A 27981-nucleotide genomic window follows, 5' to 3' on the forward strand; every position below is an offset into this window, starting at 1 on the left:
GGGACAAAAGCAAAACGAGAACTGGTCACGCAGTATCAGAAAGTTGGACTGAGTTTTACAGCCACCCCAGACTTTCGGACAGGGAGCTGATGGAAACTCATCGCTCCACACTGCTGGGTAAGAGAGCAGACACTCAAGCAAAGGGCTGTGTCTTGGTTTCTCAAGTTTTCCCCTCTCCTTGATGGGCCTGCCTCCTGTCTCTTTGAACAGAGTCCAAGTTTTAAAGTCACCCCAGCCAGAGCAGTTATCATCATTCTTTCAGCGGAGAAAATCCTTTCCATGTTGTCCACCACTGTGATGAAAGGAGAAGCTCGTCTTGCCAGAGACTGAATTTGTCTGGCAGAAAACCACCGTTTTCAGGTAAGAAAGTGCCCTTCCCAGCAAAGAATCTGGCCTTCTTCTGTGTGAGGTTAGAGAAGCTGCTCTTGGGATAGAGCATTTTATGTGTAAAATGAAGAGACCTGGCTGCATCCAGCACCACAAGACATTCAACTTTTTGCTGCTGTAGTTGAACAGTATATTGTTGTCAATGTATTAGACAGGTAACAGCTAGTGATAGGACTTTTTAGCTTTGGTGGTCCAAAATAGAGACATCTGCAGCTGCGTTCAAAGTGCCTCTTGCTCCCCATTGAGTAGAAGGGGAGCCAGGAAAAACAAGCTCAGAAGCTGGCACAGAAGTTGGGTGGTAAATCCCAGACCTTGGACCCAGATGGCACAAGGGTGGGCACCAGCTACAGCAGTTAATAACTTCTGTCTTCACCGAATGCTCTCTCTGAAAGCTCTGAAAGAGAAGACCAACCCAAAGGCTTTTTGTGTTTCTTGGCATCTTCATTTTATATGTTCCTGTTTCCAGCTGCTTAAAATTATCCTAAGGTCCTTTTTTGTTCCACTCTCTAGACAGTGAGGTTCGTAAGACCTGAATTTTCTCTTTATAGCTTCACTTCTGAATATGGGTCAGCACTCAGGCAGTTGAATGGCCAAGATCATTTTCCTGCTGCATATAAATAGCACACAGTTATTTCACAGTTTCATGTTCAGCTTGCAGTCTTCCAACAGCCTTGTGTTCCCGAAAGCCTTTCTATTCTCATCGCATTTGGGTTCTTGAACTCATGATTCAACATAAATTACAGCAGAGGTTAACCCAGCTAAGAAAGTCCTGATTTGGCTTCTGTGTATTGTCATTCCTGATGGCTGGTGTCCAGTCACCGGTACTCAGAGTTGCTGTTGTGGGTCTTTCCAGCCCTGCAATGAGTTCAGCTGCACAGTTGAGCTGAGTTACTCTACCTTACCCACATTAGGCTGCACTCGCTCAGCCCATCATCTTGCTAGACAGTAGAGGAAGTCAGAGAGTCTCCAGCTGGGTGGATAACCAGCAGTCGGCTTATTCCTGTCCGACAGAGATAAGAGGCTGGTTAAAACCAAGGGAATTTTTAGACTCTTCCCAACTGTCTCCTGTCTTCTGTTTGACACAGGACTTGTCATGTCGCCCTTTCTGCGCATCGGTTTATCCAACTATGACAGTGGCCCTTACCTGCCATCCCAAGGGGAGGTGATTAACCCATACTGTGCTGTGATGGTGAAAGAAGCTGTGGACTCAGGTAAGCGGGGAGGAGTTAAATGTGCATGTGAGCTTTTATAAGATGTGTGTGCCTTACTGTGTAATTTCTAGCATGTAAAAAGCATACTGATAAATCTTTATAATGGTTCGTGTGGTGCTTTTCTTGTCTCAGCACAGGGCAAGATTGGGTTCGTCATATCATGCGATCAATCTGATTTTAAGACGATGCCCTACAAATCTATGTCTTCAATTTGAGGTTATTATGAACTGAATTACAGGTCCCAGCATGTGACATAGCAGATGAACTGAGTATTCGGTTTCACTTTTCTATGAGCAGTTGCTGGTCTGTCAGTGGGACTACTGACAGATGAAATCCATGTGTCCTAGAAATATCCTGGGAGGGCTGTCTTTGTTTATCACAGGCTTTGAGGAACTGACAGGTCCAGCAAATTCCATCATTTAAAACATAATAGCTCTCAAACAACCCCAGTCTTTGCAGAGAGAATTAATTTCTCTGCATAATTGCTGTACTATGTAATACGTACCATTGTATAATGTTTGAAAGTGAAACCTCCTGCTAAACTGTTTTCTGTGTCTGGATACATGGGTTGTTCCTTTTCCTGATTGAACACCACTGACGAGTCCTCATTGGGAAAACGTTTCTTATATGTCTCATGCATGAAAATAGACCCAGTGGTAGGATGAAAAGTTCTTCACTTCTGCTATTCAGCAGTCATGAAGAGCAACTTCAGTGTTAGGAAACTTCAGCCTCATATTGGCTGTTATTTATCTTCAGTCTTTAGTAAGTTCTTAACTTGACTGCTGTGATTTGTTATAAAATTAAATCAACTCAGAAACACTTTTTTATACCTTGAGGATCCCCATGGCTCCTTTCTTCAGAGAATGTTAAAGCAGTTTAAAAGAAGTTTTAGACTCTTAAATTAATTCAGTATTTCACTGAGGGTTTTCTTGTCTGTGTTGGTTTGGTTTTTAAGAGTCTGCATTTATCACACTGAACTTTAGCTTGGCTTAAATGATCTTTTAAATTAGTAAAGGAAGTTGTGAATGCTCCATTCCTGGCAGTGTTCAAGGCCAGGCTGGACAGAGCTTTGGGTGACATGGTCTAGGGTGAGGTGTCCCTGCCCATGGCAGGGGGTTGGGACTGGATGATCTTAAGGTCCTTTCCAACCCAAACCATTCTGGGATTCTATGATTATGGAAGATGTGGTAACTGACAAATTGAAAAGGAAATATTGTGTGATGAGATATCCCTCAGATCCCACTTTTTACTGAAAATGTGTCCCATTTCAACACTGTGCAGGGCTTGGCTTTAATGAGGCCTTTGAAAGCAATGATAATAATAATATCTCTGCCAACAAGAAATCAAGACGTGTGTTTGGGGGAACTTTTCTCCATTAATGTTCACCGACTATAAGACAAACTACATCCTGCTGTTAAAAGATTTCTCTTTGCTAGGGTGTAATTGCACTCATCTAATGGTAGCTCAGAGTATGGTGGGACTGCCAGAGGCACTCCTCATATCAGTGATAGTAACAGGAACCTCCTGAGATTGATTCATCTCAGACTTCCCTCTTAGAGTGGGTTGAACCCCCCTTAGGAGGTATTAATCTGCTGCTGGTGAAGGGTCTTTGAAATTGTAGATGGCTGACCTTACCTTTAAGGTGACTAAGACAAGATGAGGCCATGGTGGGACTCATTTCCTGTGTAATTCCAGTATTCTGCAAGAATGTTGATAGCACAGCAAGTCAGCTATCCTTGTATATAGCCATGGGGAACAAACAGGGATGTCCGTGGTGGGATTCATCTTGAGGAAGACATCCATAATGGGTCTGATGAATCGTACCCTGGAAAAGCCCAGTGCTCAAGGGCAGTTTACATAGTACACTCAGAGGTAGGGGTCTGATTTTATTGAGATAAGCTGACTCTAAATGCCAGAAATGCTCTGAACGTGACCATCCCAAGGAGCTGTTGTGCTCAAGCCGGCTTAGAGAAGGCAAAAAGCAATGAAGGTCTCAGGACAAACATTAGCTGAATAAATCTGGAATAGCTGCATCCCTGCTTTGTGATGTTTTGATTATAGCTTGCTCTCCAGCTCCCAGGTTTCACAATGCACTTGCTACTCAATGGCACTGGGATTAAACCAAAAGAAGTTATAGTGGTTAAAGTAGCATGTACTAGGGGTAGGAATGGACAAGCTCCCAGCCTTGTGCTCTGACACATGGCCAGTAAGGTTTCTTTAGGGTAGATGACTGCTATTCAGCGGTGAGTGCAGAATGAAGGGCAGGATGTGCCCAGAGCCAGAGCTGAATCAAGGATAGGTCCAGTCCCATACCCCTGCAGGCTCTGTGCTGGAACTGGTTTGGTAGATGACTCTACTTTGAGTTTAGCAACGTCCTGTTATGGATCAGATATGTGTTTGTGCATTAGGAAAGTGTGAGGGGGTTGGTTTGATTGGCTGGTTTTTGCAAAGGCAGCAGCAGTAGATGGTAAATGTGTTTAATTCCCCCCAAAAAAGGGAGTTTAACTTCGGCTTCATGCCAAAGACCATCTGTTGTTAACCAGCCATGATGAATAAGCCATTGGGACAGAGGTCCCCAGAGGTCTGGGAGTAATGCACGTCATCTGTGGACACAGCGCTGTCACAACAAGGCCACCCTAAAGAATTTCAGAAGCTCAGGAAACATCTTGCCCAGATTTATTTTTTTTTGGGGGGGAGAGGGGTGTTTCCACTTTTTTACATTTTAAGAGGGACCTTGGTATTTTATGATATAATCTTTAAAAACCAGAAAACTGGTGACAAAACATTTCAGAGATCGTAGCAGCCCCTGAGTTTAAAAGAATCTTCCCTTTAAGAATAGCTTCTTCCTTCACGAGCTGCCCAGGGTCACTTTGCCACCTGACTTGGTGACATTTGCTTCATGAAAGCTCCTGCTCCATGTTGGAATTCCGCAAGGAAAAGCTCTCCCAGCCACAGCACAAGCCACTGCCTGGGAAAGACAGCTGCTATTTTAACTGTCAGGAACCCAGGGTTGGGTTAATCCCTGGCACAATTCCACAGACATCAGCAGGGATGTGCCGGGGTGACTGTCTGATCCCTTACGTTGGCTGCTTCATCCACATTCCAGGGTTGTTTATTTAAAGCCTGGTGTTTTGGGGTGAGGTGCAAACAAAAGCACTTGTTTTGCAAGGGCTGTGCTTCACATCCATGGAGCTCCACTGATGTAGCAAAGAAATGATGGTCCTTACTGAGATTCCTGCTCTCTGTGGTGCTGGGGAGTTTATGCCTCATTTTTAGGTCTGAGTTTGTCTGGTTTTGTTGAAAGAGTGTGTTATAAAGTGTGTGTTATAGATACATTTAAAGGCTTGGTGGGAATGAATTAAGTCTGCAGACAATGAGCTTAATATATGATTGCCTCAATCTGGGAATGTGAAAGTCAACCTCACTTAACTGATAGAGATGGATTCACCTTACACTGAGGTGCTCTAAACCCTGGGGAAACTGAGTTTGAACCTAAAATAGAGCTGCACAACCACTTGTCATGCCAGTCACAAGAAGCTTGAGAAGTGATTTTATGCTGCAGGAATGATCTCTGCTCAGTTTTGTGATGCAGACCAGTGCTGATGGTCGGGGTACTGCAGCTTAGATCGAGTTTATGTGATCAAACAAAGTGCAAAGCTACAACAGGTGGTTGATCCTGGAGTGAAACCTCATCAAGTCAGTATTGGCTGGAGGTTCCTGCATGCCTCTCCTCAGGAAGCTATTTTCTCAATGTAGAGCTATCTAGTAAGTACAATCTACGTAGTGGCTCTGGCAGTCATTTCTCTATTGTACAGGGTGAAGGCAGGATTTTGCTATCTCACAGCCCTGATAGTTGTTCTCTCCCAAGTAAACGTTCTTTCGTTTCCTGAGATGAATATTACACAGTTAGGAATCACTGCTTCCTTTCTTCTCCTTCTCTCCTGCCTGCAATAACTTTGGAGCTTGTTTACAAGTTTTAGCCCATCCTGAAGATGCGGTCCAAGCCTTAGAAATACTGGAGCTCCACCTCTGTAAATCAAAGCTGAGCAGAGGGAAGAAACCTGAGTTAGTCCTCCAACTGGGAAAGATTTTTCCCCAGCATGTGTCATGTTCCAGGCTATTGGCTGCATGTGATTTTCCAGCTGGATGAGGGAAAGGCTGGGATTATTGGAAACAGGAGCAGGTCTTTAGGAGACAGGTGTCGCAGGTCTGCTGCTCGCACAACTGCTTTTCATTCTCTTAACCCACCAGCTTTGGCATTTGATGGGTTGAAAATTTGCAGAAAGTAACTGTGAAATAGAATTTACTTTGAGTAAGCAGCCAAGCCTTTTACAGGGCTGTACGAAACAAAACAGGCTGTATGAAATAAATAGACCTAGAAACGCTTTTCAGAGAGAACTGACTAGAGAGAACTCTCTACAAGCTAATGCTAGGCCTCTGAAACACCCAGTTTTTACCCATCACTATGTTAAGATGAATCTGCTGTGAAGGAAGAGGAATTAATATGTGAAGAAGAAGTGCAAGAGTTTGCTAGGTTGAAAACTGCATCACTGTGAATGTGGTTGCAGTTCATGTAGCAACAACCCAGAATGAGTGAGATGCAGCAACTGAATGGACATGGGCTCCAGCTGAAGGTTAACCATGAAGCACACCCAGCTGTTGGGGGGATTGAAGCAAACCTTGTGTTTTTGCATTGCCATGGGATGTATGATACATGTAGCTGGTTATCAGTGATGAGGTTCATCTAATTAGGAGCGTCAGAGTCTACATCTGAGGTCCACTCAAGAGTGGAAATTATCTTTTCTATGGTAAATGCCTGTATTTGGTCAAATGAACACACCCTAACTGCACTAACTTACATTGACTATATTCTGTTCACTGTCTCTGAATGGAACCAGCATTCAAACAGCTCAGATATGGGCATACACATTGTAGACACCTAAAGTTAAGTGTGAGGTGAATCCCATCCTAGGTTTCACTTCACAGAGTATCCCCCTGAGACACTCTAACACGGTCCATCACACACCATAGAGAGAGACCTTTAAGTGGGTAAATAACACAGACCTGTCTCAGGAACTTCGTGCAGATGAGAAGCAGGTCCAGGCAATTCACATCACTTCTTGTTGACAGAAAATGGCCAAGTGTACGTGCAGAAGAAGCCCACCATGTACCCACCTTGGAACAGCACTTTCGATGCCCACATCAACAACGGCAGGGTCATGCACATCGTCGTCAAGGACAAAAGTGCTGAAATGGTTTCAGAGACCACGGTGGAACTCAAGGTGCTGGCAGAGAGGTGCAAAAAGAGCAATGGGAAGACAGAGATGTGGGTGAGCATCTTTATCTCCTCTTGTGGGATGTGATGGGGTATGGGAATGCCTTGTGTCCGTGCCATGCTGTGACTTAACCAGCAGAGCAGCAGGAACTGGTTGCCATCCAAAGAATAATGTTTTCAGTTTGCTTAGGTATGACTTGAAGGAAAGATTCCCATGCATGTCAGAATAAAAGAGCACAGCACATTATATTACCTGCTGCTGTTACATCAACTGATATATCAACATGGCAGGGGGTTGGAACTGAATGATCTTAAGGTGCTTTCCAACCCAAACTATTCTATGATCCTACATTGAAACATGCCTTCTGTTAGCAAGGGTTCCAGTTCAGGGGAGCTATGCCCACGTATTAATCTTTGCTTACGAAACCCACTGGGGACAAATAGTAATATGAGTGGCTAAATGTGAATTATTTTATGTGTTCTGGGGAAACAGCTTTAAAAATTTAACATCAAGTAACTGATTCACAGTTACCTGGCTTCAGGTTTATGTCAGAGGAACTCCTTTAAAATCATGAGTGGAGTAGATCTGAAGTAACAGTCTTCATAAGGAGGCTAAATGTAAGGCTGTATTCCCTGGTAGCCCAAGCAAGAAAGTTCTTGATAGTCTTTAACATGTAGTATTCAGTAGTCATGCTGTGAATAGCTATAAAGTGAAAAGACATTTGGAGAGAAACTTATTTCCTTGTTTGCTTGTTTCTCATGCCAGTTCTCAGGCTAAGCTGCTTGGGGTATGAAGAGAGTAGAAAAGGCAAAAAGGCCTCAGTCACTTAGCAGACCTAAGAGCGAGATATGGTAGAGATTTGCACATGTAACACGTATCTTGGAAGTAATTAGGATGCTTAAGGAGGGGATTGAAAACCAAAAGGCTTTTCTCAGCGTGACTCCATTCCCAGCCTTTAAAGCCATGGGTAGCAGTGGCCTGGTGAGGAGAAGAGGGATCACATAGTCTGGTCTGCTGCTTGCTTGCATCAAGGGTGACAGACCTGAGGTCAAGTGGAGCTGGGAGACCCTGATCCTGTTGTGTCCCAGATTGGTCGCATCTCCTGAGATCTCCTCTCTACTCATTCCCCGGCACAACCTGGGGGAGATGGTCCCAGGTATCCCATCCTGCAAGGGTCATGAGGAGAGAGAATAGCACTTTTCCCACTTCTCTGTGCAAGGGCACTGTTTCCTCTGGAAGGCAGACAGGTAACCTTGCTCAGGCTGTGCTGGAGGTGAGTGAGGAAGTCCCTGTTGTGATCCTCAGGCTGAAGAAATCTTTGAATGTAGGTGTTTTTATACCTAGGCAAGTGGATACTGATTTACAAAGGCATCTATGCATGGAGGTTCAGGTAGGTGGGAATTTCCAACTCCAGTGGGAAGGCCCCAGAAATGCCTAAGTAAGCTTGTAGCACCACTCATGCTGACTGTAATGGAAGTTAGACTTGCAGAACCAAGTGTCTAAAAGATTTTAGCATCTTTTAAGTACCTTTCTGAAGTTGGCTTATTTTGAGGTGCTCTCACTTCCAACTTGCAGGATCTACTGGGAGCAAGCAGCTTACTCTATAGATACTGCTGGTCCTGCACTAGTGTCTAAAATCCTTCCTACAGCTTCTGTGATTTAGTCATATTTATCCCTTCTATCATGCCACTCTGAGTGTTTTATAAGAGGCGATCTAGCCTCCTCTCTCTATAGTTGCTCCTACCATGCCTTCTTGCCACACATTGATATGAGCAACCCCAAAACTACCATTAATTGACATTCATTAATTCCCACTGGGAAAAGGGCATATTTTGAATCACCTGAAATGATTGTTTCTTCTTTGAATGACTGATTAATGGTTGCACTGGTTTCTCTTTCTTGTTTTTCACTTACCTCAACCAGCTAGAACTGAAACCTCAAGGACGAATGCTGATGAATGCAAGATACTTCCTGGAAATAAGTGGCAAGTGATTTAGTTTGTCTATTGATAGATGTGATTTCTGGTTATGTGGGGCACAGCTGGTGTCTTCACTGAAAGTGGTGCCTATGTGATTACTGGTTTATTCCTAGGAACCATCATAGTGGTTTGAAATGAGCAGCACGGAAAAGCAATTTTTATTGTGCGGTGGGGATGAAGACTGACTCTTCCTCTGTGATTTGCAAGGCAGATTTTTGGCTGGTTTGCCACTAAAATGGTAGATTTTCTCATTATAATCAAGACAGAATAGATACATAAGGATCCATCTCCCTCTGAAATCATTATACTTGTATGTAAGCATGTAACATCTGCTATGCTGTGCGTTATAGTGCAGATGTAAAGGTTGAGGTATGATTTAAGGTTGACAACACCTAGGCATGCTTGTTAGTTGGGCATTTAAGATCAAGAGCAATCTAGGCAAAACAGGAAAAGAACCTAGAGAGTGATTCATCTGATCACATGCAGGTTTCTGCTGCAAGGTGAGTCATTCACTGGGCTCCACTGACTGCTGAAGCTAGACCTCCAGGGACATAGCAGCAGCTTAGTCACCCTGGAGAGGGGACACGCAGTAGTTTATGTGTCTTCACTGGGAACCAAATCCCACCTGCAGAGTTTGATGTCCATGTGAAATACATTTTGCTTCGTGGAAGAAAACAGGTTGCAATCCATATGCTCGATCTTATCCTCCTGTCTTTGATGACAAAATTCTCACACCCACAGATGTGGGTGAAGCTGTAAGGTGTAGATACGTAGAAGGACCTCCTATTCATAGAAACAGAAGTACTGAAAGCAGCTAAAAGCATGTCCACACTGGTGTTTTATCCATTGATTAATATGGAATAGACTATTGTTGCCTCCTTGTATGTTATGTCAGAGAGGCCACAGCATAGGAAACACAAATTGTCCTTGTATTACAAACAGCAAGATCAGCATCAGATCGCACATGGGGCCAGTTTCCACAGAATACATGTGAAACTTGCTGTGCATTGTGTGAGTAAAAGGAAACAGAGATTGAGAGTGAGACAAAGCATGCATATCTAGATTTGTAGGCACAAGCACATATGTAAGTTCACACGTGCATGTGCAGTCAGAATTGGTTCTCCTGCTGTTCTAAAAAGGTTAAATGTGAATAATGGCATGGATACAGCAAACAGCAAAGTAATTATTGGCATGGAAAAATAACAAGACAAAGAATATCCTAGGAACATATATAGGTGCTTACTCACACACTTGTACACATAAAGGATTCTGTTAAATACCCATATATATTATATACAAAAGTGTGTTTGTGCATATATAGATAATTATTAATTTTTATGCATTTTCATCTGGTTTAGGTCATGGTTCTTCAGTGCTATACAAAGTTAGAAGTTCATGTTTAATTGCAAGTTATCTCTCCTTGGGAAATTTCTGGTCTACATTTCAAAAGCAGCATCATGACTGTTCAAGAAAGCTCAGGGTCCCAAGTTTAAAGTCATTTTAGTGTCCTTTTAGGGATGGCAGATAAAAACCCATACAAACAAGGCTTCTGTGGGTTTCAGAATATGGTATGTCTTAAAAATACTCATTTCCCTCAGTGAATCAGCTTCAGTCATTTAATGTTTTGGTAGCTGCATTTTCTCAAGGCACCTTATCAGACAGTTATCTGTTTCTTGTCCCCCCCAGATGCAAAGGACCTGGCTGACAGTGAGACTGAAGCCTTCTCCCTCCACCAGCGCAGGGGAGCCATCAAACAGGCCAAAATCCATAATGTCAAGTGTCACGAGTTCACAGCCACCTTCTTTCCACAACCCACCTTCTGCTCTGTGTGCCACGAGTTTGTTTGGTAAATGAAAATAGATCTCTGCCCTTTCTCCTTTTAGTCCTCGGGATCAGTTCTTGGGTAGATGTGGCACGTACTTAGAGGCATGGTTCAGTGGTGGACTTGGCAATGCTGGGTTAATGGTGGGACTCAATGATCTTAAAGCTCTTCTCCAACCTAAATGATACCACAATTCTACGATTCTCCAATGGCTATCTGTGCTCCAGCTGTCAGTAAGGCAGCAGGATGAGACCTTTGACATCTTACCTGTTGAGTTATTACATCACTTCCAGGATGTGGTTCACAGTTGTAATTCCAACTGTGAAAGCTCCCTTCATTTTTTAGTAGGAAGACAGGCTGAGAACACTGGGGCTGCTCAGCCTGGAGAAGAGAAGCTGTGTGGAGACCTCAGAGCAGCTTCCAGTGTCTGAAGGGGGCTTACAAGGATGCTGGAGTGGAACTCTTCATCAGGGACTGTAGTGATAGGACAAGGGGTGATGGGTTCAGACTGAAACAGGGAAGGTTCATGTTAGATATAATGAAGAAATTCTTTACTCTGAGGGTACTGAGCCACTGGAATGGGTTGCCCAGAGAAGTGGCAAATGCTCCACCCCTGCAAGTGTTCAAGGCCAGGTTGGACAGAGCCTTGGGGAACGTGGTCTGGTGTGAGGCATCCCTGCACATGGAAGAGAGTTAGAACTGGGTGATCTTAAGGTCCTTTCCAGCCCAAACTATTCTGATTCTATGATCTCTGGCCAAATGCACAGGCATTTCTTATCAGCCCAGTTTGCTCTTTGGGTATCGTGAAATTCAGACTGTATGTGCTGAGAAGGCTGTGAAAACCACAGAGAATCACTCCACAGTTAGATTGAATGAAGATGTTTTAATTAGAGAAGCTCTATGAAGACTGATAAAAAGCAAAGCTGTTTTATTCTGTTCCTTTTATAAGCATTGCTCTCTTTTTTTCCCCTCAAGGCTTTCAGGCAATTCAGCATCAACCATTTCTCTGTTTCTTTCAGGGGACTGAATAAACAAGGCTATCAATGCAGACGTAAGAAACCTTTCTGATGTTGTTACAATCTTTATTTACTTGTTCTTTTCTGAAGGAATATTTTATTAACACCGTGACACGCTTGTTCTTTCAGAATGTAACGCTGCCATTCATAAGAAATGCATTGATAAAGTAATAGCCAAGTGTACAGGATCAGCAGTCAATAGCAGAGAAACAATGGTACGTATTGTTGTTTGACTGCTTTTAATAAAGCTTGAGTGTCATTCAGATCTGCCCTACATCGTTGTAAAGCAACTTCTGATGAAGCAAAAGGAGCTACTGAACTAAAGGCTGTGTGAGCTGATCTGTGACCTTTGCCTTTTACATTCCTAGTGGTTTCATTACCTCCTACTTGTGCTTTACTCAAATGCAGCTGCTGAATAAGCAGTTGCTGAATCAAGATTGAGATTCTTCTAATGTATGAAGTATAGCTCAGGGGGAAGTCATGGACATGAGGTGGAGATCTACTGGAGGAAATTATTCACTCCCTGATGTTAGACAGGATGGTATGTTGAATTTTCGAAACAGGACTTTAACATCCCACTCCGGGTTATCTGAGATTTCCAAGCAGTGAGCGGAAGATCTGGCATCTCCACTATTACTAGTTTTATTTTCTCGTATCACTTTATTATAAACCCTCTTTTTTTTTTTCTGGTAGGCAAAACTGGAACTTGATCTCTTGATAGGACTATTCCCTTTTCCTTAGCTGTGCTCCAGAGGTTCTGTTTGCTTTCAGTCCCACCCCGGTTCCTGTTCTCCTTCTGCAGTCTTGAGAGATGAGATCCATCTCTTTTGTCTTCTGACATCTCCAGGGTAGCTGTACCCAACTTAGTCACCACCTTTGACTCCCTGTGCACTTAAAAAAGAGAAACAGGCTCTTCCAAGAGTGATTCATTAAAACAAATGTAGACATCCTTTTCAGGAGGAGATTGATAATTTTTAGAAGTGCCATTGTTTTTCCATTGAGCGTTAAGGGAGGCTGGTTGTATAGATGAGATGTAAGCAGCTCTCTGGTCAGAAGATCAAGCCCAGGGATGAAATTACCCAGTTCCCACTGAACTGCAGTTATTATTTGGCTTTGTATATTTGAAATGATAGCTAAAGATAGTTTCTTCTTGATGGTCATACCCAAGGATAAAAGGGCAATAGGCATCCCATCTTCTGTGGTACAAGTCCAAGGCCAGGTTGGATTTGGCTTTGAGCAGCCTGTTCTAGTGGAAGGTATCCCTGCCCATGGAAGAAGGTTGGAGCTAGGTGATGTTTAAGACCCCTTCCAACCCGAACCATTCTATGATTCTACGATAGGTCTGGTTTTCCAAGCAAAGCTGAGGTGGGCTGAATTGCCAACATGGCTTTTCTCTTGCAGTTTCATAAAGAACGGTTCAAGATCGACATGCCTCACCGCTTCAAAGTCTACAACTACAAGAGCCCAACATTCTGTGAGCACTGTGGCACGCTCCTCTGGGGCCTTGCACGGCAAGGACTGAAGTGTGATGGTGAGTCCCTGATGTAACTGGCACAACCTGAGCATGGGAGTGGGCTGTTGTCTTTAGAAGGTTGCAACCTGAAGAACCAAATCTCATTTACTATACCCTCCAAGACCAGTATGAGATGCCATCCAGGGTGGTGAAGGAGTGGTCCAGAGGATTAGCCTTCAAGGAGTATCATTCTTCAAGGAGAACATTTGTCAGTATACAGAAAGATATGTGGTCCATGAGGCTGAAGAGTCATTTCCCAAAGAGGCAAAGAACATCTCAGTGGTACTGCTGATCTTCCAAAATGACTCCCAGTATTAACTTAAATGCTCTATTTCCACTAGCAGACAAACTCAAGACACTTCATCTACATAACCCTGTACCAATGGGGAGATTCTGTTCTGTGATTATGGTTTATCTCTGAGCTGATATATTCAAACTGTGAGTTTAAGTTTTGGTACCATTTTGAGTTTTGGTAGCCTCTAGCTGCAAAGGCTGATGGATGCTGAAATGGACCTTTTGTCTTGAAAGAGATATAAAAAACATTGTCTCCATTGAGAAACAAATAAAATGACCCGAGTGCCATTCCATGAGACATAAATGGTGCCCAAGCTTTAAGCTGTTTGTGTGGCTATCTCTGCCCTTGGCCAGCAGCACCACATGCTCCTGCCCAACCTCATGTCAAAGCCTTTACAGCCTCACAGTCCTTTGTTGTTCTAACACCTCTTGTTCTTTCTTTCAGCGTGTGGCATGAATGTCCATCACAAGTGCCAGATGAAAGTAGCAAACCTTTGTGGAGTTAACCAGAAACTAATGGCTGAAGCTCTGGCAATGATAGGGAGCACCCAGCAGGTAAATACTTTAAGTCCTGCGTCACATGGAGAAAGGAGGATCACCTGTTCAGTGTTTGTTTCAGTGCAAGTAATTTGGGCATTGAGTGGAGCACATATCACAGAAGGCTGCGGGTTCCTCTATGTTACCAAACCCCTGGACATTAGGTACAGAGATGCTTGTCTCATAGCAAAGACCTCTTCTAGATCCTGGCTTCTGTGACAGTCACAGTCAAGAAACCACAGTGTCTGTAAGATCAGAACTAGAAGAGGGTAGATTTAGATTATATTAGGAAGAAGCTATTCACTATGAGGGTGCTGAGGCGCTGGCACAGGGTGCCCAGAGAAGCTGTGGCTGCCCCATCCCTGGCAGTGTTCAAGGCCAGGTTGGACACAGGGGCTTGGAGCAAGCTGCTCTAGTGGAAGGTGTCCCTGCCTGTGACTAAATAATCTTTAAGGTCCCTTCCAACCCAAACCACTCTGTGCTTTAATGAACATGACACAGGGCTCAAAATGTCAAAACCATGACATTAGCTGTTTTCTGTAATCCAGGCTCGCTGTCAGCGTGACACTGAACAGATCTCCAGGGATGGACCTCTTGAAATTGGCTTCCCTGTTACTACGAAGGAGGTGACAACTCTTCAGGCATTGCCAGCATCCACAACAGGAAAAAAAGGTGATACAGGGCAGCAAGCTTTGTTAACATTTTTGCTTGGTCCATGGTTATGTAGAGGTGACAAAGGAATTTATTAGCCAGTGAATCTTTCATGCATCTTTCCAGCCTAGAGCAAGACGTACCCTTTCTCATCTCAGGATATCAATAACTCTTCCTGACAACATCACTTGGGCATGCCAGGTAGGATCTGAGCCTGATTCCTTCTCTATAAATCAGCATTTCCTCCATGCCATCCAACCTCTAGTGAAATGAGACCCCAACCTTCATTCACCCAGCTAACCCCTAAACTCTTTTTCTGACCCAGTGCTTGAGCACATCTCATACCTCCACTGGCAAAAATATGTTTGTTCCCTTTTTGGGGACTCATAAACTGTAAAATCTGAGAACTTTAAAGAGAAACCAAGCTCTAAACACGAGATTGGGAATCCTTCTGATCACCATGGCCAATTCTGTTTCTGGTTTCATATTTTTGGTTGTGGGTTGAACCCACAGTACCTTTGAAAACCATTGACAGATTCCCACATTCATTCATTCATTCATTCATTCATTCATTCATTCATTCATTCATTGCCCAGGAACTGATCTTGGTCTCAGGGTCCTCTGTGCTACAAGAACGAGTATTTAGGAAGGTGAATGAGAGATTGGGGAGAAGCTTTAACAGACTTTGGACAAAGCTACTGGGGGCTCAGTGGCCTCAAACAGAACTTAAAGTCTCTTGGGGAAATCCCTGGTTTGTCTGCTTTGTCAGCCAAACTTTGTTTGAGTCACAGAACTCTGAATATTAAGAGCAAAAATGTCACCATCTTTCATTGTACTCATGTGACCCACTTAAATGGTCATTTCAGAACCCCTCCACCTTCATGGCTCCCCTCCAAGCACTGTTCTGTGACTGCAGCAGCCCTATGATGGTACCGACACAATGGTTTTTGGCCTCCCACAAGCTTTAAAATGCATCTACCAGAACGTGAAGGGAGAAAGAGTGCAAGTGAATCAATACTTAAGCCTGGCAAGGACTGGGACAGTGGATCTTCAGCTGCAAACCCAAACAAATGTCAAGCTGAGAGCCTAGGCCCCACTTTCTTAATCATAGCATCATAGAATCGTAGAGTCGCAGAATGGTTTGGGTTGGAAAGGACCTTAAGATCATCCAGTTTCAACCCCCTGCCACGAGCAGCGACACCTCACACTCAACCATGTTCCCCAAGGCTCTGCCCAACCTGGCCTTGAACACTGCCAGGGATGGAGCATTTAGCTCTTCTCTGGGCGATCTGTGACAGGGCCTCAGCACCCTCACAGTAAAGAACTTCTTCCTTATGTCCAACCTGAACTTCCCTTATTTCAGTTTGAACCCATCACCCCTTGTCCTATCACTACAGTCCCTAATGAAGAGCTCCCCTCTGGCTTTCTTATAGCCCCCTTCAGCTATCAGAAGGCTGCTGTTAATGCAAGTTAATAGTATCCTGTCTGAAGATAATATCCTGGAAACTGGACCTCGAGCAAAAAGTCAGAAGGCACTAGTTAAAGCATGGCAGAGCCACTTCATACCAGTGCTCTGGGTTTGATACTGTGCAACAGCAAGCTGCCAAGCCTCTGAGGCTGGTTTTGGTGCTATCTGAGCTCAGGGGATAGTGCACTTTGGCCCCCAAGGGGGAAATAAATGATATCCCCATCTGTGCTTACTTTCTTTCTTTTCTACAAGTAGGACTGGCTACGCTGATATGAATCAGTAAAGCCCCAGATGGTTTCACATCTGTTTTACATGTGGGTCTATTTGTCTGATGTGTAGTGTTCTTGCTGTTCAGCAAATTAGAACAGTACAGCACTGTGTATTTCAGTGCATGGGATAAATCCAGTAATGGCCAGGATATCTCAGAAGTTCACATATATCCAAGTGTATACAGTAATGAAGAAAATCTGACTAGTTCCACTCCAGGACAGCTGGAATACTTGATCAGAGCTTCACATCCATAGTAGGTGCCTAGTACGAAAATGCTGCTCCATCTTTTCGTCTTGCTTTGCCAAGGGTCTTGAGAAGACCTTGAAAAAATGGGACAGCATCATAATAGCAATGAGCAAGAAGGACTGAAGTACACAGGCAGCCAGAAATGAAGGTCATGGTTTCGCTGCCGTAAAACAAAGAGACAGATGTAAAGTGGGAGTAATGCCACTGAAAAAGGTGGAGTTACACAGGAGTGAACTTTGGGAGCAGATCCAATCTACTTAGTAGATGTGGCCACTGTGTATTTGAAATACCCTCTTGACACTAAGCACAATGCCTGTAAGTGGTCTGGGGATTTTCCACTTGTTCCAGGGGTTTATTTGAATGCTTTGACGTGTGTTGCAGAGCCACAAGGCATCTCCTGGGAGTCTCCAGTGGAGGGCACAACAAAAGGGGAATCTCTGATAGAGTCAGACTCAGGAGAACAGCCCCAGGAGCAGCAAGAGCACCAAGTGCAGCTAAAACTAAGCATTGAGGATTTTGTCCTGCACAAGATGCTGGGGAAAGGCAGCTTTGGCAAGGTAAGCATCAGGGGGACTGAGACACCATTGAATGCATCTGTATATTGCTTTCTATGGCACTAAATAGCATCTGGTTTGAGGGCCACATAGGAAAAAACATCTCCAAGACTCCAAGGAGCCCTTGGTCTGGCATGGCTGACTCTTGAATCAGACTTCTTTCCTCAGACAAAGACCTTCCCTCTGTCCCAGTAGTTGCTGTTTCATGAGTGCCCGTGATAGGAGAGAAAAGCAGCCAAATAAAGCTGCACCTTCCCCTGCTGTGCAGGTTGATGTGGCCTGGGTATCCACAGAGAGGAAGATCTCCATGCTGTCCCTCTCCTGCTGGCTTAGCTGAGCAAGTTCAGAGGGAGGTGAAAGCTTTAGCTGAAAAGCTAAGTGTGGATCACCTCTCCTCTCCGGAGCAGCAGGTCTCCAGCTGGGAATGCTAACTGATCTTTCCCATCTCCGTCTTCCCATCCAGTTTGTGCTGGAGCATAAAGCAAACTTTGTAACAGCCAAGAATTTGTGCTTTTGGAACAAGAACCACCTGTTTTCAGTGGATTCATTAATCTTGATGAATTGCTCCTCCTCCCAGATGTCCCCTGGAAGGGGACTCGCGTTGTTCAGTGCCTACATAAAGCTGCAGGAAGCAATTTCAGAGGAACTCACCATTGTATTTTCGTAGCCAATAAGGATAATGTGTATCATTATGTATTGCTCATATCTCACATCTTTCCAAGATGGAAACCATGCCTTAAAGAAGGGCTGCTTTTTGCCTGCTAAGTGAGCTGGAGGAACTGCTTTAGCCAGTTCTTAAACTGGCTTAAATTGTTTTCACCACTTCTTAAACTGGTGAAATATTTGCTGTGTTGGCTTTCCATACTTGGAAATACTTGGCATGACTACAGTTTGCATGGGAAGCAGAGCTGAGGTATCTCATTTAGAGATCTGAGCCAGAATACATCCAAAATCCATGTCCCAGACATTGGACTCCAGACAATACATGTCATAGAAGCATTCATGTTGGAAGGGACCTCTGGAGGCCATCTAGTTCAACCTGCTGCTCAAAACAAGTCTAAGCAGATGAGTGTGCTCCAGGGTTTGTCTAGTCGAGTCTTGAATGCCTTCCCTGATGCAGATTCTGTATCTGGCTTTAGCCCTCTCTGTTGACATGGACTCTGCAAGCCTCTGCATCTCTCTGCAGTGCACCATGTGGGTGTGGATGGGCTATTTCATGCCCTTCTGCAACAAACCTCACCCACAAGTTTCCTGTGTAGGTGTTGTTCCTGGTCCCCTTATTTGCTTGGAGCAAGATTCACTTCCCCATATAGGGTGTGCAGATTTGACTGCCTGAGGGTTCTCTCCAGCTCTGCATGGACCAGGGATGTTGAGGGCCAGAGGAAGTCCTCTCTGCATGAGTGGGGATAGCATTGCCCACCTTGGAAGTCCCAGCACAAGTCACAGATGTACTGTGCTCCTCAGGAGAGCAGTGCCATGCACAAAAACAAAGGTAAAAAGAGTGCCTGCAGCATCAGCACTGTTAGCATGTGTGGACATTCAGTGCAGAGACCAAGGGAGGCTCTAAACTCTGCTCACTGTCTGGTGCTACAAAGTGAAATGCAGCAGCAGCCAAAAGGGTAAATAAAGCTTTTGTCAGAGGTAAAACATGTCTGAGCTTACTCAGTAAATAGTGTCTGGTAGAGAACTTCAGAGACCTCTTTGATGTGTCTTGTGCATTTATTCAGTCTATGAGAAGTGGTGTCAACAGGCAGCATAAAGGCACAGAATTGGAAACTTCTTTGCTCCTCGGTCCCTAGGAGCCCCTTCTCTGCTGCTCCGTGTCTCATTTTCCCTGCCCATAAAACCAGGCAGAGGTCCTAACTCCTCTGGGATGTATTTTGCTGTTCCTAGAGAAGTAGCTCTGCAGAAGTATAAAGGACCCATCCCTTTTACTCAGGCATCCTGCTTACTGGGAGGAAGAGGAGAAAGTTGCATCTGATTCAGATCATTCTAACTACAGTGGACATCAGTTTACAGCTGCTGAGGATTCGGTGCAGGGCATTTGCATTTCACATGTTGACAAAGCAAGATTCTGTGTTTTGTTATTTGAAGACATAAAAAAGGAAATGTATCTCAAGAGCATTTGCATAAAGTTGGTTTCCGTTATCAGAAGTGTTTGCTCTCTGACATGCCCTGTCCATATGGGCATGTAGCCCCTGCTCTTGTATGCACCAAGGCCTCCCTAGGGTTCAGCTTCATACAGCTATTCTGGGTGTGGGGAACTAACTCAAAGTCTACATGGTCCTTAAGGTCAGAACTGAGCCTTAAACATCAGCTTTTTTAAGGTCTACCCTAGTGAATTCCCCATAGCTCAGCTCCCATCCTCATATGGTTGTGTTGCCAGCTCTGTGAGATTAGCATCACTCTTTCTGAGCAGCCATTTCCACCATAGGTGTTCCTTGCTGAGCTGAAGAGCACAGACCAGTATTTTGCTGTGAAAGCCCTGAAGAAGGATGTGGTGCTCATGGATGATGATGTTGAATGTACGATGGTGGAGAAGAGAGTCCTCTCCTTAGCTTGGGAGCACCCATTCCTGACTCATGTCTTCTGTACATTCCAGACCAAGGTAAGACAAGGATCTGATACCTAATTCCATGGGCTGAGGATGCTTTGTTGAAATATGGATACTTGGTGAAGTGCTTAAGTTTGCTAGATGTTAGGGAACAGCTTGGACATGAAGTGGTGCTAAGACAAGGGAGCTTCAGGTTAACCCCTTAGGAAGCAGCTCCAGCAATTTCACATGCCTTGCCCACATTAACCTGGGTGCAGCATGGGGCGTTGGAGGATCATGGACTCCAGGACTGACTGATGATCCAGGCTATGCAGAGAGCCATTGTTAAAATCTGTGTCCCGGTACCCTGGGCTGAGGACATGCAAAGGCCACATCCACAGCCAGGGTGCAGATGTGGCCACACTGGGGTTATCAGAACATCTTAGACCATGAAGCAGTATGCATGCTGCAGTGAGTCAAAGCTAACTCAAGAAACTCTGGTTATTGAGAATAAACAATAAAGCTGCCATTCACTTTGGGAATCTTCTTTATCTCCAATTACTGTTAAGTTTTGTTAGACTTCCTAATTCATGCAAGTGGTGAATATTGAGGTTCCGAGGGGTAACACAAAGCATCTTCACCTGAAATCCTCCGTAGGACTCCAAACCAAAATTGAAGTGACATTTAAGTTGTATGTGTATCTTCATGACTCTATGTGGCAACAAACCACCAACAGATGATCTTTCCATAGCCTTTCCTACAGTGATAATCTGTCACCTTAATGCTAAAGCACACACAGGGCATAGGAAAACACAGTGGAAGGAAATCTGAGAGCTTGTCTTGTTTGTCCTTCCTGTTCCTGAGAGGTGCTTGCTGTCCCTGAGCTCAGATTCAGAGCTACACCACTCTCTTAAGGCTGCTTGTTGAGGGTTTTGTGAGGATGCTCCTAGTCCTTGCTCAATCCCAGGGTTTAGTGACACAAAGCACTGTTCAGTGTGAGGTTAGGACCTGCTTAGCAATAGGCTCACTGCTTTTGCAGGGTCAGGAGGAACAAATATAACCCCTGCAGTAGATCACAGTTGTCCAAGAGATGCGGCACCTGTTTAAAGACAGATTAAATTCATAGCAGGGAGTGTTTGGGAACTGCCATAGGTGATGTGTCACTGAGACCAGGTGTTCATGTTTAACCCCTTTGGGATTGTCAGTGAAGACAGCATGACCTGGGAATGGATCATTGCCTGGAAAAGAAAGGAGTTAATTCCCTTTCTGGGGCCCAGACTTCAGGGGAAAATATAAATGACCAAACTCCTGAAGCAAAGGAAATCAAGACTTAATTAAAAAGACAAAATATTCGCAGCTCTACAAGGGAACTTACACTCCAGGGAGAGATGCTTGTGCTGCCTGTAATTCCTGGGGACATGCACTGATGCCACTGGCTGCAGCACAGAACTGTGTTGTCTATGGTCCAGCCTGCTCCAACCTCAATCTGCAAGCTGGAGGTCCGGTTGGGGATGGTTGCAGCAGTGGCAAGTGGCATGCAAGTGTTCACATCCCTCATGAGACTAAAAAGATGAGAGACCACATGGAGCCAGGTGGGATTTACTGACCATTTAAGGGGGTGACTGTGCTTCCAGTGGTGGCTGAGGCAAGGAAAACCTGCAGGATGGAAAAGCAATGAGTGCTTGAAAACTCATGGGTGCCGGGCTCAAAAACCCAAGTGATCTTTTCCTACACTGTCTCATGGGCAGCATCACAGCGTTGCTCTCCTGACATAGAGAAGGAACCAGCATCCATCTCATCTCAAGTCACCATTGTCACTTTAAAGTTATTTGATCTCTCCATTTTGCCCTCAGGTTCACAAATAGAGAAGCTGGAATGTGGCTGCCCCAGCCAAAGGCGCTCGGTTTGATTGATTTCTAGCTTATGTTTTTCTCCTCTGACCTTTGCAAGCCAAGAGGCGATTGCTCGATGCATGAAAGTCATTCAGAGGGGGAGAGCTGTGACAAACCATGGACAGGCTTTCATGGCTCAGAGGACGTGCTGCAGTCATAATATCTTTTAGAACAGTGTCTTAGAAGCCAGGGCACTGCTGTGTGCAGCCCCTCTCTGGACTTTGGTATTGAAAACTTCAATTTTCAGTTGAAGCACTGGTATTGTTTTAAGGTTTCGCTGGATAGATAAGTAGTTTCAAACAGAAATGCATGTGTCAATGACTTTCTGAATCCCTAATGCTTTGCCTTGCAAGGTTTCTGAACTGCTTCAGGTACTGAGTGCCTCTGCAAAGGGCAGTAAACCAGGAGCATTCCTATGCTGAAGCAAGAACCCCACGTCTCCAGAGGGGAAAAAAAGGCCACATAATCTGTTATGAGTTCTCTGGGATAGGTTTCTTCTTGGTCTCAACCCAGGTCACCTGTGAATGCTCAGATACATAAAGCTTGACAGCCCTTCAGACTGGTGTTTCTAAGGCACCAGGCACCTAATACTCCTTTGTATTCCTGCATAGGCTGAACAATCAGTGCATTTGAAACCCAGAATACTCGTCATGGTTTTCTACATTAGAATAAATCCAAGCAGAAAATTCTAATCTGATTTTGAACTTGACTGTTTTATTTCACTGCAGTCATCTTTGTATCCAGATATTCAGCCAATATAATTATATGGTGTGAATTTTAACAAGCTCAGAGAGTTACTCTGTTGTATTAGATTTAAAGGAGCGCTGTTATGTTCGAGAGGAGGAAAAACATGTTTATAATTCCATGAAATCCCCAAATTAGTAACGCCAAAACACTGAGTAGCATCCCAGTGCTTCTGTTTTATTCTTCTTTTGGCATTTCACTGATATTCTGTGATAAAAATAGGCTTTCCCTTTTTGAAAGTCACTTTTGTTTCTGCTACTTTACTTCTTTTGCTTCATTTACTTCACACCCTTTACCTAAATGCAAATGAAGTCTTGAGGCATTTTGGCTTATAGCACAAAAAAGCACCAGAGAACAGTACCTCAACCCAAAAGAGAAGTCATCTTTATTGCAATTTAAAGGCAAGTCTTACTGAAACAGGTTTTTTTTTCTGCTTACTAATGTATTCTGTCTTTTCAAAGTCCTGGTGGTGAGCCATTTTCACATGACTGACTTCAAAATCTCTTACATTGGCAGGAAGGAGAAAAGGATTATACATAAGGAGTGTGATCCAAATTTAAAGATTCTTAGTCTCTGAAGTGTTATCCATGAGTATTTTTAGGAAATTTCCCATTAAAATATCTCCTCAGAGGAAACTACAATTCCTGCAAAATTTTCCAAGAGGAATTTCAGTTTTCTTCTATATTTCTCTTGCTGTTAGAGGGACAGAGATGAATTATTTGACCTAAGTCAGAGCGTGTGGGTTGGCACACATGCATTTCACACCTATGTGACGTTCAGCTCCACTGCATAGTTGTGCCATAGACCTTATGAGCAACCCTGGATCAGGCCCACATGCCCTTCCCAAGCAATGCAGGATCCTCTCTGACCAGAGCATGGCTGCAGGATGTTAATGTATTACTGAAGTCATCTTGCAGAGCAGTGAAGTTGCAAGTCTTGATTTCCACCACCATTTAACCACTGAACCACAACAAATTGATGGATGGACTAAACAAAACATGGTGTGCTGGTTACAAAATGAGGTGTCTTTTAAGATCAGACCAGATGTCTTTATAGTCAGCAGCTTAGTTTTGGCATTGACCAGTAAGGATGGCTAAATAAGAGAGTATACAGCAATGCAGTGGGTTTTTGCCTTGTATAAACCATCCTTGTCCCTTGCACAAACCATCCCATGCCTTGGTGTTCTGCCATTTGGGAGGCAGGATCTTGAAGCTACAGTGTTCCTAGGTCTCCATCCTCCTGGTATTTTGGGGTGATACATCAGCTTGGAAACAGCTGATTCAAGGCTTAATGGGAAAGTTGGGGAAGAATTGGGAAGTTTAGGGAGGCTTTGAGGAACCAGCAGCAAGAAAACTGGCAAGGTCTCATTCAGTCCTGGCCAAAATCTCAACATGGTTCAGTAGAAATAGCAGTGCCTCAGCAGAGCTTTGGGATTTCAACAAGGTTCTGCCAGAGAAGGTGTGAGCAGCTGTAATTGTAATTGCAAGACCCTTCTTGGTTGTGTCAGCCCATGTGGTGGGAACAGCTGGAGTGTTTTGGCAATGAAAAGAAGGGGCCAGCTCATAAGCATGGGGTTAAGTGATAGCTGATCAATATATTCAATACACATATCGCCTTCCTGTTGTCCGTCTGTGCGGAGAATCAGCCCAAAATGCATTCAGCTTTGCCTGAGATGTCTAAAAGTCTGCTCTATGTCCTGGAAAAAGTTGACTTCTTAAAATGAAAACATTTACATTTCCCCTCCCATTTTTCAGCTGATAAAATACTTGTTTCCTAAATCTGACTTTTTGCTTAGGTTTTGGACCGGTGATCCCAAATCTTCACAGAAATTTGTTCCTAGCCTTGAGAAAAATAGTTCCTTTCCAAGATCCCTCCAGTACTGATCATAAAATAGTTAGGGTTGGAAAGGACCTTAAGATCATCCAGTTCCAACCCCCCTGCCATGGGCAGGGACACCTCACACTAAACCATGGCACCCAAGGCTCTGTCCAACCTGGCCTTGAACACCAACAGGGATGGAGCATTCACAACCTCCCTGGGCAACCCGTTCCAGGGCCTCACCACCCTCACAGTAAAGAACTTCCTCCTTATATCCAATCTAAACTTCCCCTGTTTAAGTTTTAACCCGTTACACCTCGTCCTGTCACTACAGTCCCTAATGAAGAGTCCCTCCCCACCATCCCTATAGCCCCCCTTCAGAAACTGGAAGGCTGCTATGAGGTCTCCACGCAGCTTCTCTTCTCCAGGCTGAACAGCCCCAACTTCCTCAGCCTGTCTTCATACGGGAGGTGCTCCAGTTCCCTGATCATCCTCGTGGCCTCCTCTGGACTTGTTCCAACAGTTCCATGTCCTTTTTATGTTGAGGACACCAGAACTGCACACAATGCTCCAGGTGAGGTCTCACGAGAGCAGAGCAGAGGAGCAGGATCACCTCCTTCGACCTGCTGGTCACGCTCCTTTGGATGCAGCCCAGGATACGGTTGCTTTCTGGGCTGCGAGCGCACACTGAAGCCGGCTCATGTTCATTTTCTCATCCACCAACACCCCTAAGTCCTAGGGAGAGCCACTTTCCCTTGCAAGACAGGGCTGATTGATAGCAACTCAGTTTACCACTGTAAGTGTTATACTCTGCCTGATTGGAGCTGTGAGGAAGGGTCCTGGAATCTCAGAACTCAAGTGAAAGGAGTTATTGCCAGCCTTGTCTACACCTTTATGTATATGTATGTATTCTTACATATGTGTATCAATGTATTCATATTCTTCATACCAAGTAGATGGGCACACAAAGCTAAGCATCACCAATGAGCAGTTTAACATGCAGCCAAAAACACTGACAGTGAAAAGATTAGAACAGAAAATAAACCATAAGATCAGAGTCCGGACTGAATTATTTGACAGCTTTAAGAAATGCTGCCATCTCCAGAAGATAGACTGGTATTACACAAGAGCTACAAACACATCTCTAAACCAGAGAATAAAATTAAACCTAGAGTTTAATCTGTAACACATTGGCTTTGCTCATCCCCATGGCAGGGGGTTTGGAACTAGATGATCTTAAGGTCCTTTCCAGCCCTAACTATTCTATGATTCTATGGTGCATTTAGCTATGTAAATGACTCCTATGGTCACCTACTAGGGAGGAGTGACCTTGTGTTAGCTCATCCCCATGGGAGTAGGCACAGTGCAAATGCATTCCTTGTTTTCCCACTGCATGGGAACACCCACTGGTGCAGAAGGCTGAGAGGCCTTTAGCTCCCATCTGTCCCATGAAATAAAATGGATCTGAAGCTGAAGGAGACCTACAAGGATGCTTCATCTCTTCTCTCTTCATCAGAGACTGTAGTGATAGGACAAGTGGTGATGGGTTCAAACTGAAACAGGGGAAGTTCAGGTTAGATATAAGGAAGAAGTTCTTTACTGTGGGGGTGGTGAGGCACTGGAATGGGTTCCCCAAAGTAGTGATGAATGCTCCATCCCTGCCAGTGTTCAAGGTCAGGTCAGACAGAGCCTTGGGTAACGTGGTCTAGGGTGAGGCATCCCTGCCCATGGCACGGGGCTGGAACTGGATGATTTTAAGGTCCTTCCCAAACCAAACCATTCTGTGATTCTATGCTATGCTATGGCTGAGCACTCAGACAGGGCTGTCAGGAAAATGCGAGACAAGAATCAGGAGCAGGAATTGTGTGGTGTCAAACCTTTCTCTTGGCAAGGGCCACCTGATTCAGTAGGCATGAAGTAGGGTTAGGTCACTTAATCCGACTGAGGACCCCTCCACATGCACAGCCATTTGTGAGGGTAACTGCTTTAAATAAGGTTAGAGGCACACTGTCCTGCAGCATTAATTATTCCCATGCTCATCCTGAGGAAACCCTGAGAAGAAGAAGTTTTTCCTTTCAGTAGGTGGTGTTAAATGGTGTATTTGTATGTATGCAAGTGCTTTCACATGCAAAGAAAACCAAACCTGAAAATCTCTGCAGAAAAGTGCTCTAGAGGGCTTCCAGCTGGTTTGAAGGTTTAAAGAGCCTGTTATAGGATGTACCTTCAAAAGATACATTTAAATGCTGCCTGCTTTATCCTCATTGTTTCTAAAGTTGAAAGCATCTCTGATAGTGACTATTCATTCTCACAGCAGCTGCATGCAGAGCAGAAGCAGGTTGATTTAACTCCATCTCTGCCATGTCCTGGGGAGGCAGAGGGAGAAGGTAGCTCTGCAGAGAGGAGCCCAGCACAGGCACTGAGGGACTGATGGATCAAGAAATTAAGTTCTTGGAGTAATCAAGTCTTTCAGCATTTGTCAGGATTAACTCAGTGAGGGAACAGTGTTATTTTGAGTGCAGGATGTACATCTGTGTGTCTAACTGTGCTTTGCACATCATGTTGCATGGTTCTGATGGCTGTAGGAGCAGTGCTTCATCCTCCCATGGAGAGGCTTGTGATATTCCATCTGCTGCAATGCAAGATGATCTAGAAGTAGGGAATGGCTGATACATGGATGTCCTCAAGACAACTAGTGACAACTATCCTGGGGCAGTGTCCATTGCTGAGTGCAGAAAATGCTTTTACATCCCTCCTTGAGCTCTGTGGTTGTAAAAGATGGCCCCAAACTCTTTCATGAGACCAGATTTATTCTGTTCTGTGATGTGAGTCTGGAACCATGACCAGAAGTTGACTTGACCACTTGCTACATGAGGATGCTCTCATGGGTGGTCAGGAAGTTGTTTGCTGTCTATACACATGGCAGACAGGGAGGGTGAAGGTGAGGGGCTCTTCCCAAGCCTTCTTCAAAGCTGTGTAGGTCTCAGCACTGAGCAACAGCATTCCTGTTTGTTTGCCCAGCGCCCCTGACCTAGGACCATTGCAGGGGATAAGGGCATGCAATGGTTTATCACCATCTTGAGAAATACCCACTTAACTCACTCTCACCTGGTCCAGATGCTGACAGACTTCAGAGCCTCACAGCAGCAGACAGGAGTCACAGGACAAGAGGAAGTGTAGGTTGGAGACTGTCTGCAAACACCTCCAAACACGCCATTCCAGCCCTTCAATCTCTAGCACACAGTTGGCTTTTCAGTGGTTTCAAGTATGGGGTTTGCCACTTCTCGTTTTTAATGTGCTCTACAGATCTCAGCCTTAGGAAGCTGTCTGCAATAATTTATTGCAGCTTCCACTGCTTGATTATATCTTGCTGCTCATAATGACATACTTAGAGCAGGTTTTTGCCGTGGGCCATCCCAGACACCTGACCTTTGTAAGAAGCAAGGGAAACTTCCAAGTCTCAGAGCAGAAAAGTCAGAATGATGCTGTCTTTCTTTTATGTACCACTCTATAGTACCTGGTAGTCCATGAACTTCCGTATTAATCATGCCTAAGTCAAGTTTGTAGTCTTCGGCTTCTTGGCTTTAGACAGTTGAGTTCATATAATGATCTTTGGATGTTAATTAATGTAAGAGTTTGTCCACCTTTTCTTTCCTCAGGTGGTAGAAGGATGCTGCCAAAGTCCCCAGTTTGGAGTCCCCAGTTCAATTAAATAAGTGCATCAGCTGGCTGCTCAAAATCATGAGCAAGTAGAGCAGAATTGCTTGTTCAGCT

The 27981-nt window shown here is 44.4% G+C and overlaps 1 protein-coding gene across 1 annotated transcript in view; it reads left to right on the forward strand.

The window, feature by feature from the left end:
* Nucleotides 1-214: 214 nt before the first annotated feature.
* The window catches only part of PRKCQ (protein kinase C theta), a 45527-nt gene continuing 17760 nt past the window's right edge, over nucleotides 215-27981 (forward strand). Inside the window, exons 1-12 of the mRNA XM_062624752.1 lie at nucleotides 215-360; nucleotides 1473-1598; nucleotides 6729-6928; nucleotides 8798-8858; nucleotides 10539-10698; nucleotides 11694-11725; nucleotides 11820-11905; nucleotides 13092-13221; nucleotides 13943-14052; nucleotides 14583-14706; nucleotides 17051-17226; nucleotides 19658-19831. Of these exons, the coding sequence (XP_062480736.1) occupies nucleotides 1481-1598; nucleotides 6729-6928; nucleotides 8798-8858; nucleotides 10539-10698; nucleotides 11694-11725; nucleotides 11820-11905; nucleotides 13092-13221; nucleotides 13943-14052; nucleotides 14583-14706; nucleotides 17051-17226; nucleotides 19658-19831 (1371 nt within the window). The 5' untranslated portion in view covers nucleotides 215-360; nucleotides 1473-1480. The remainder of the gene's footprint in view (nucleotides 361-1472; nucleotides 1599-6728; nucleotides 6929-8797; nucleotides 8859-10538; nucleotides 10699-11693; nucleotides 11726-11819; nucleotides 11906-13091; nucleotides 13222-13942; nucleotides 14053-14582; nucleotides 14707-17050; nucleotides 17227-19657; nucleotides 19832-27981) is intronic.

This window comes from Pezoporus occidentalis, unplaced genomic scaffold (assembly GCF_034315485.1).
Source record: "Pezoporus occidentalis ecotype Australia unplaced genomic scaffold, CSIRO_AGI_Poc_V1 ctg270, whole genome shotgun sequence".
Classification (NCBI taxonomy): domain Eukaryota; kingdom Metazoa; phylum Chordata; class Aves; order Psittaciformes; family Psittacidae; genus Pezoporus; species Pezoporus occidentalis.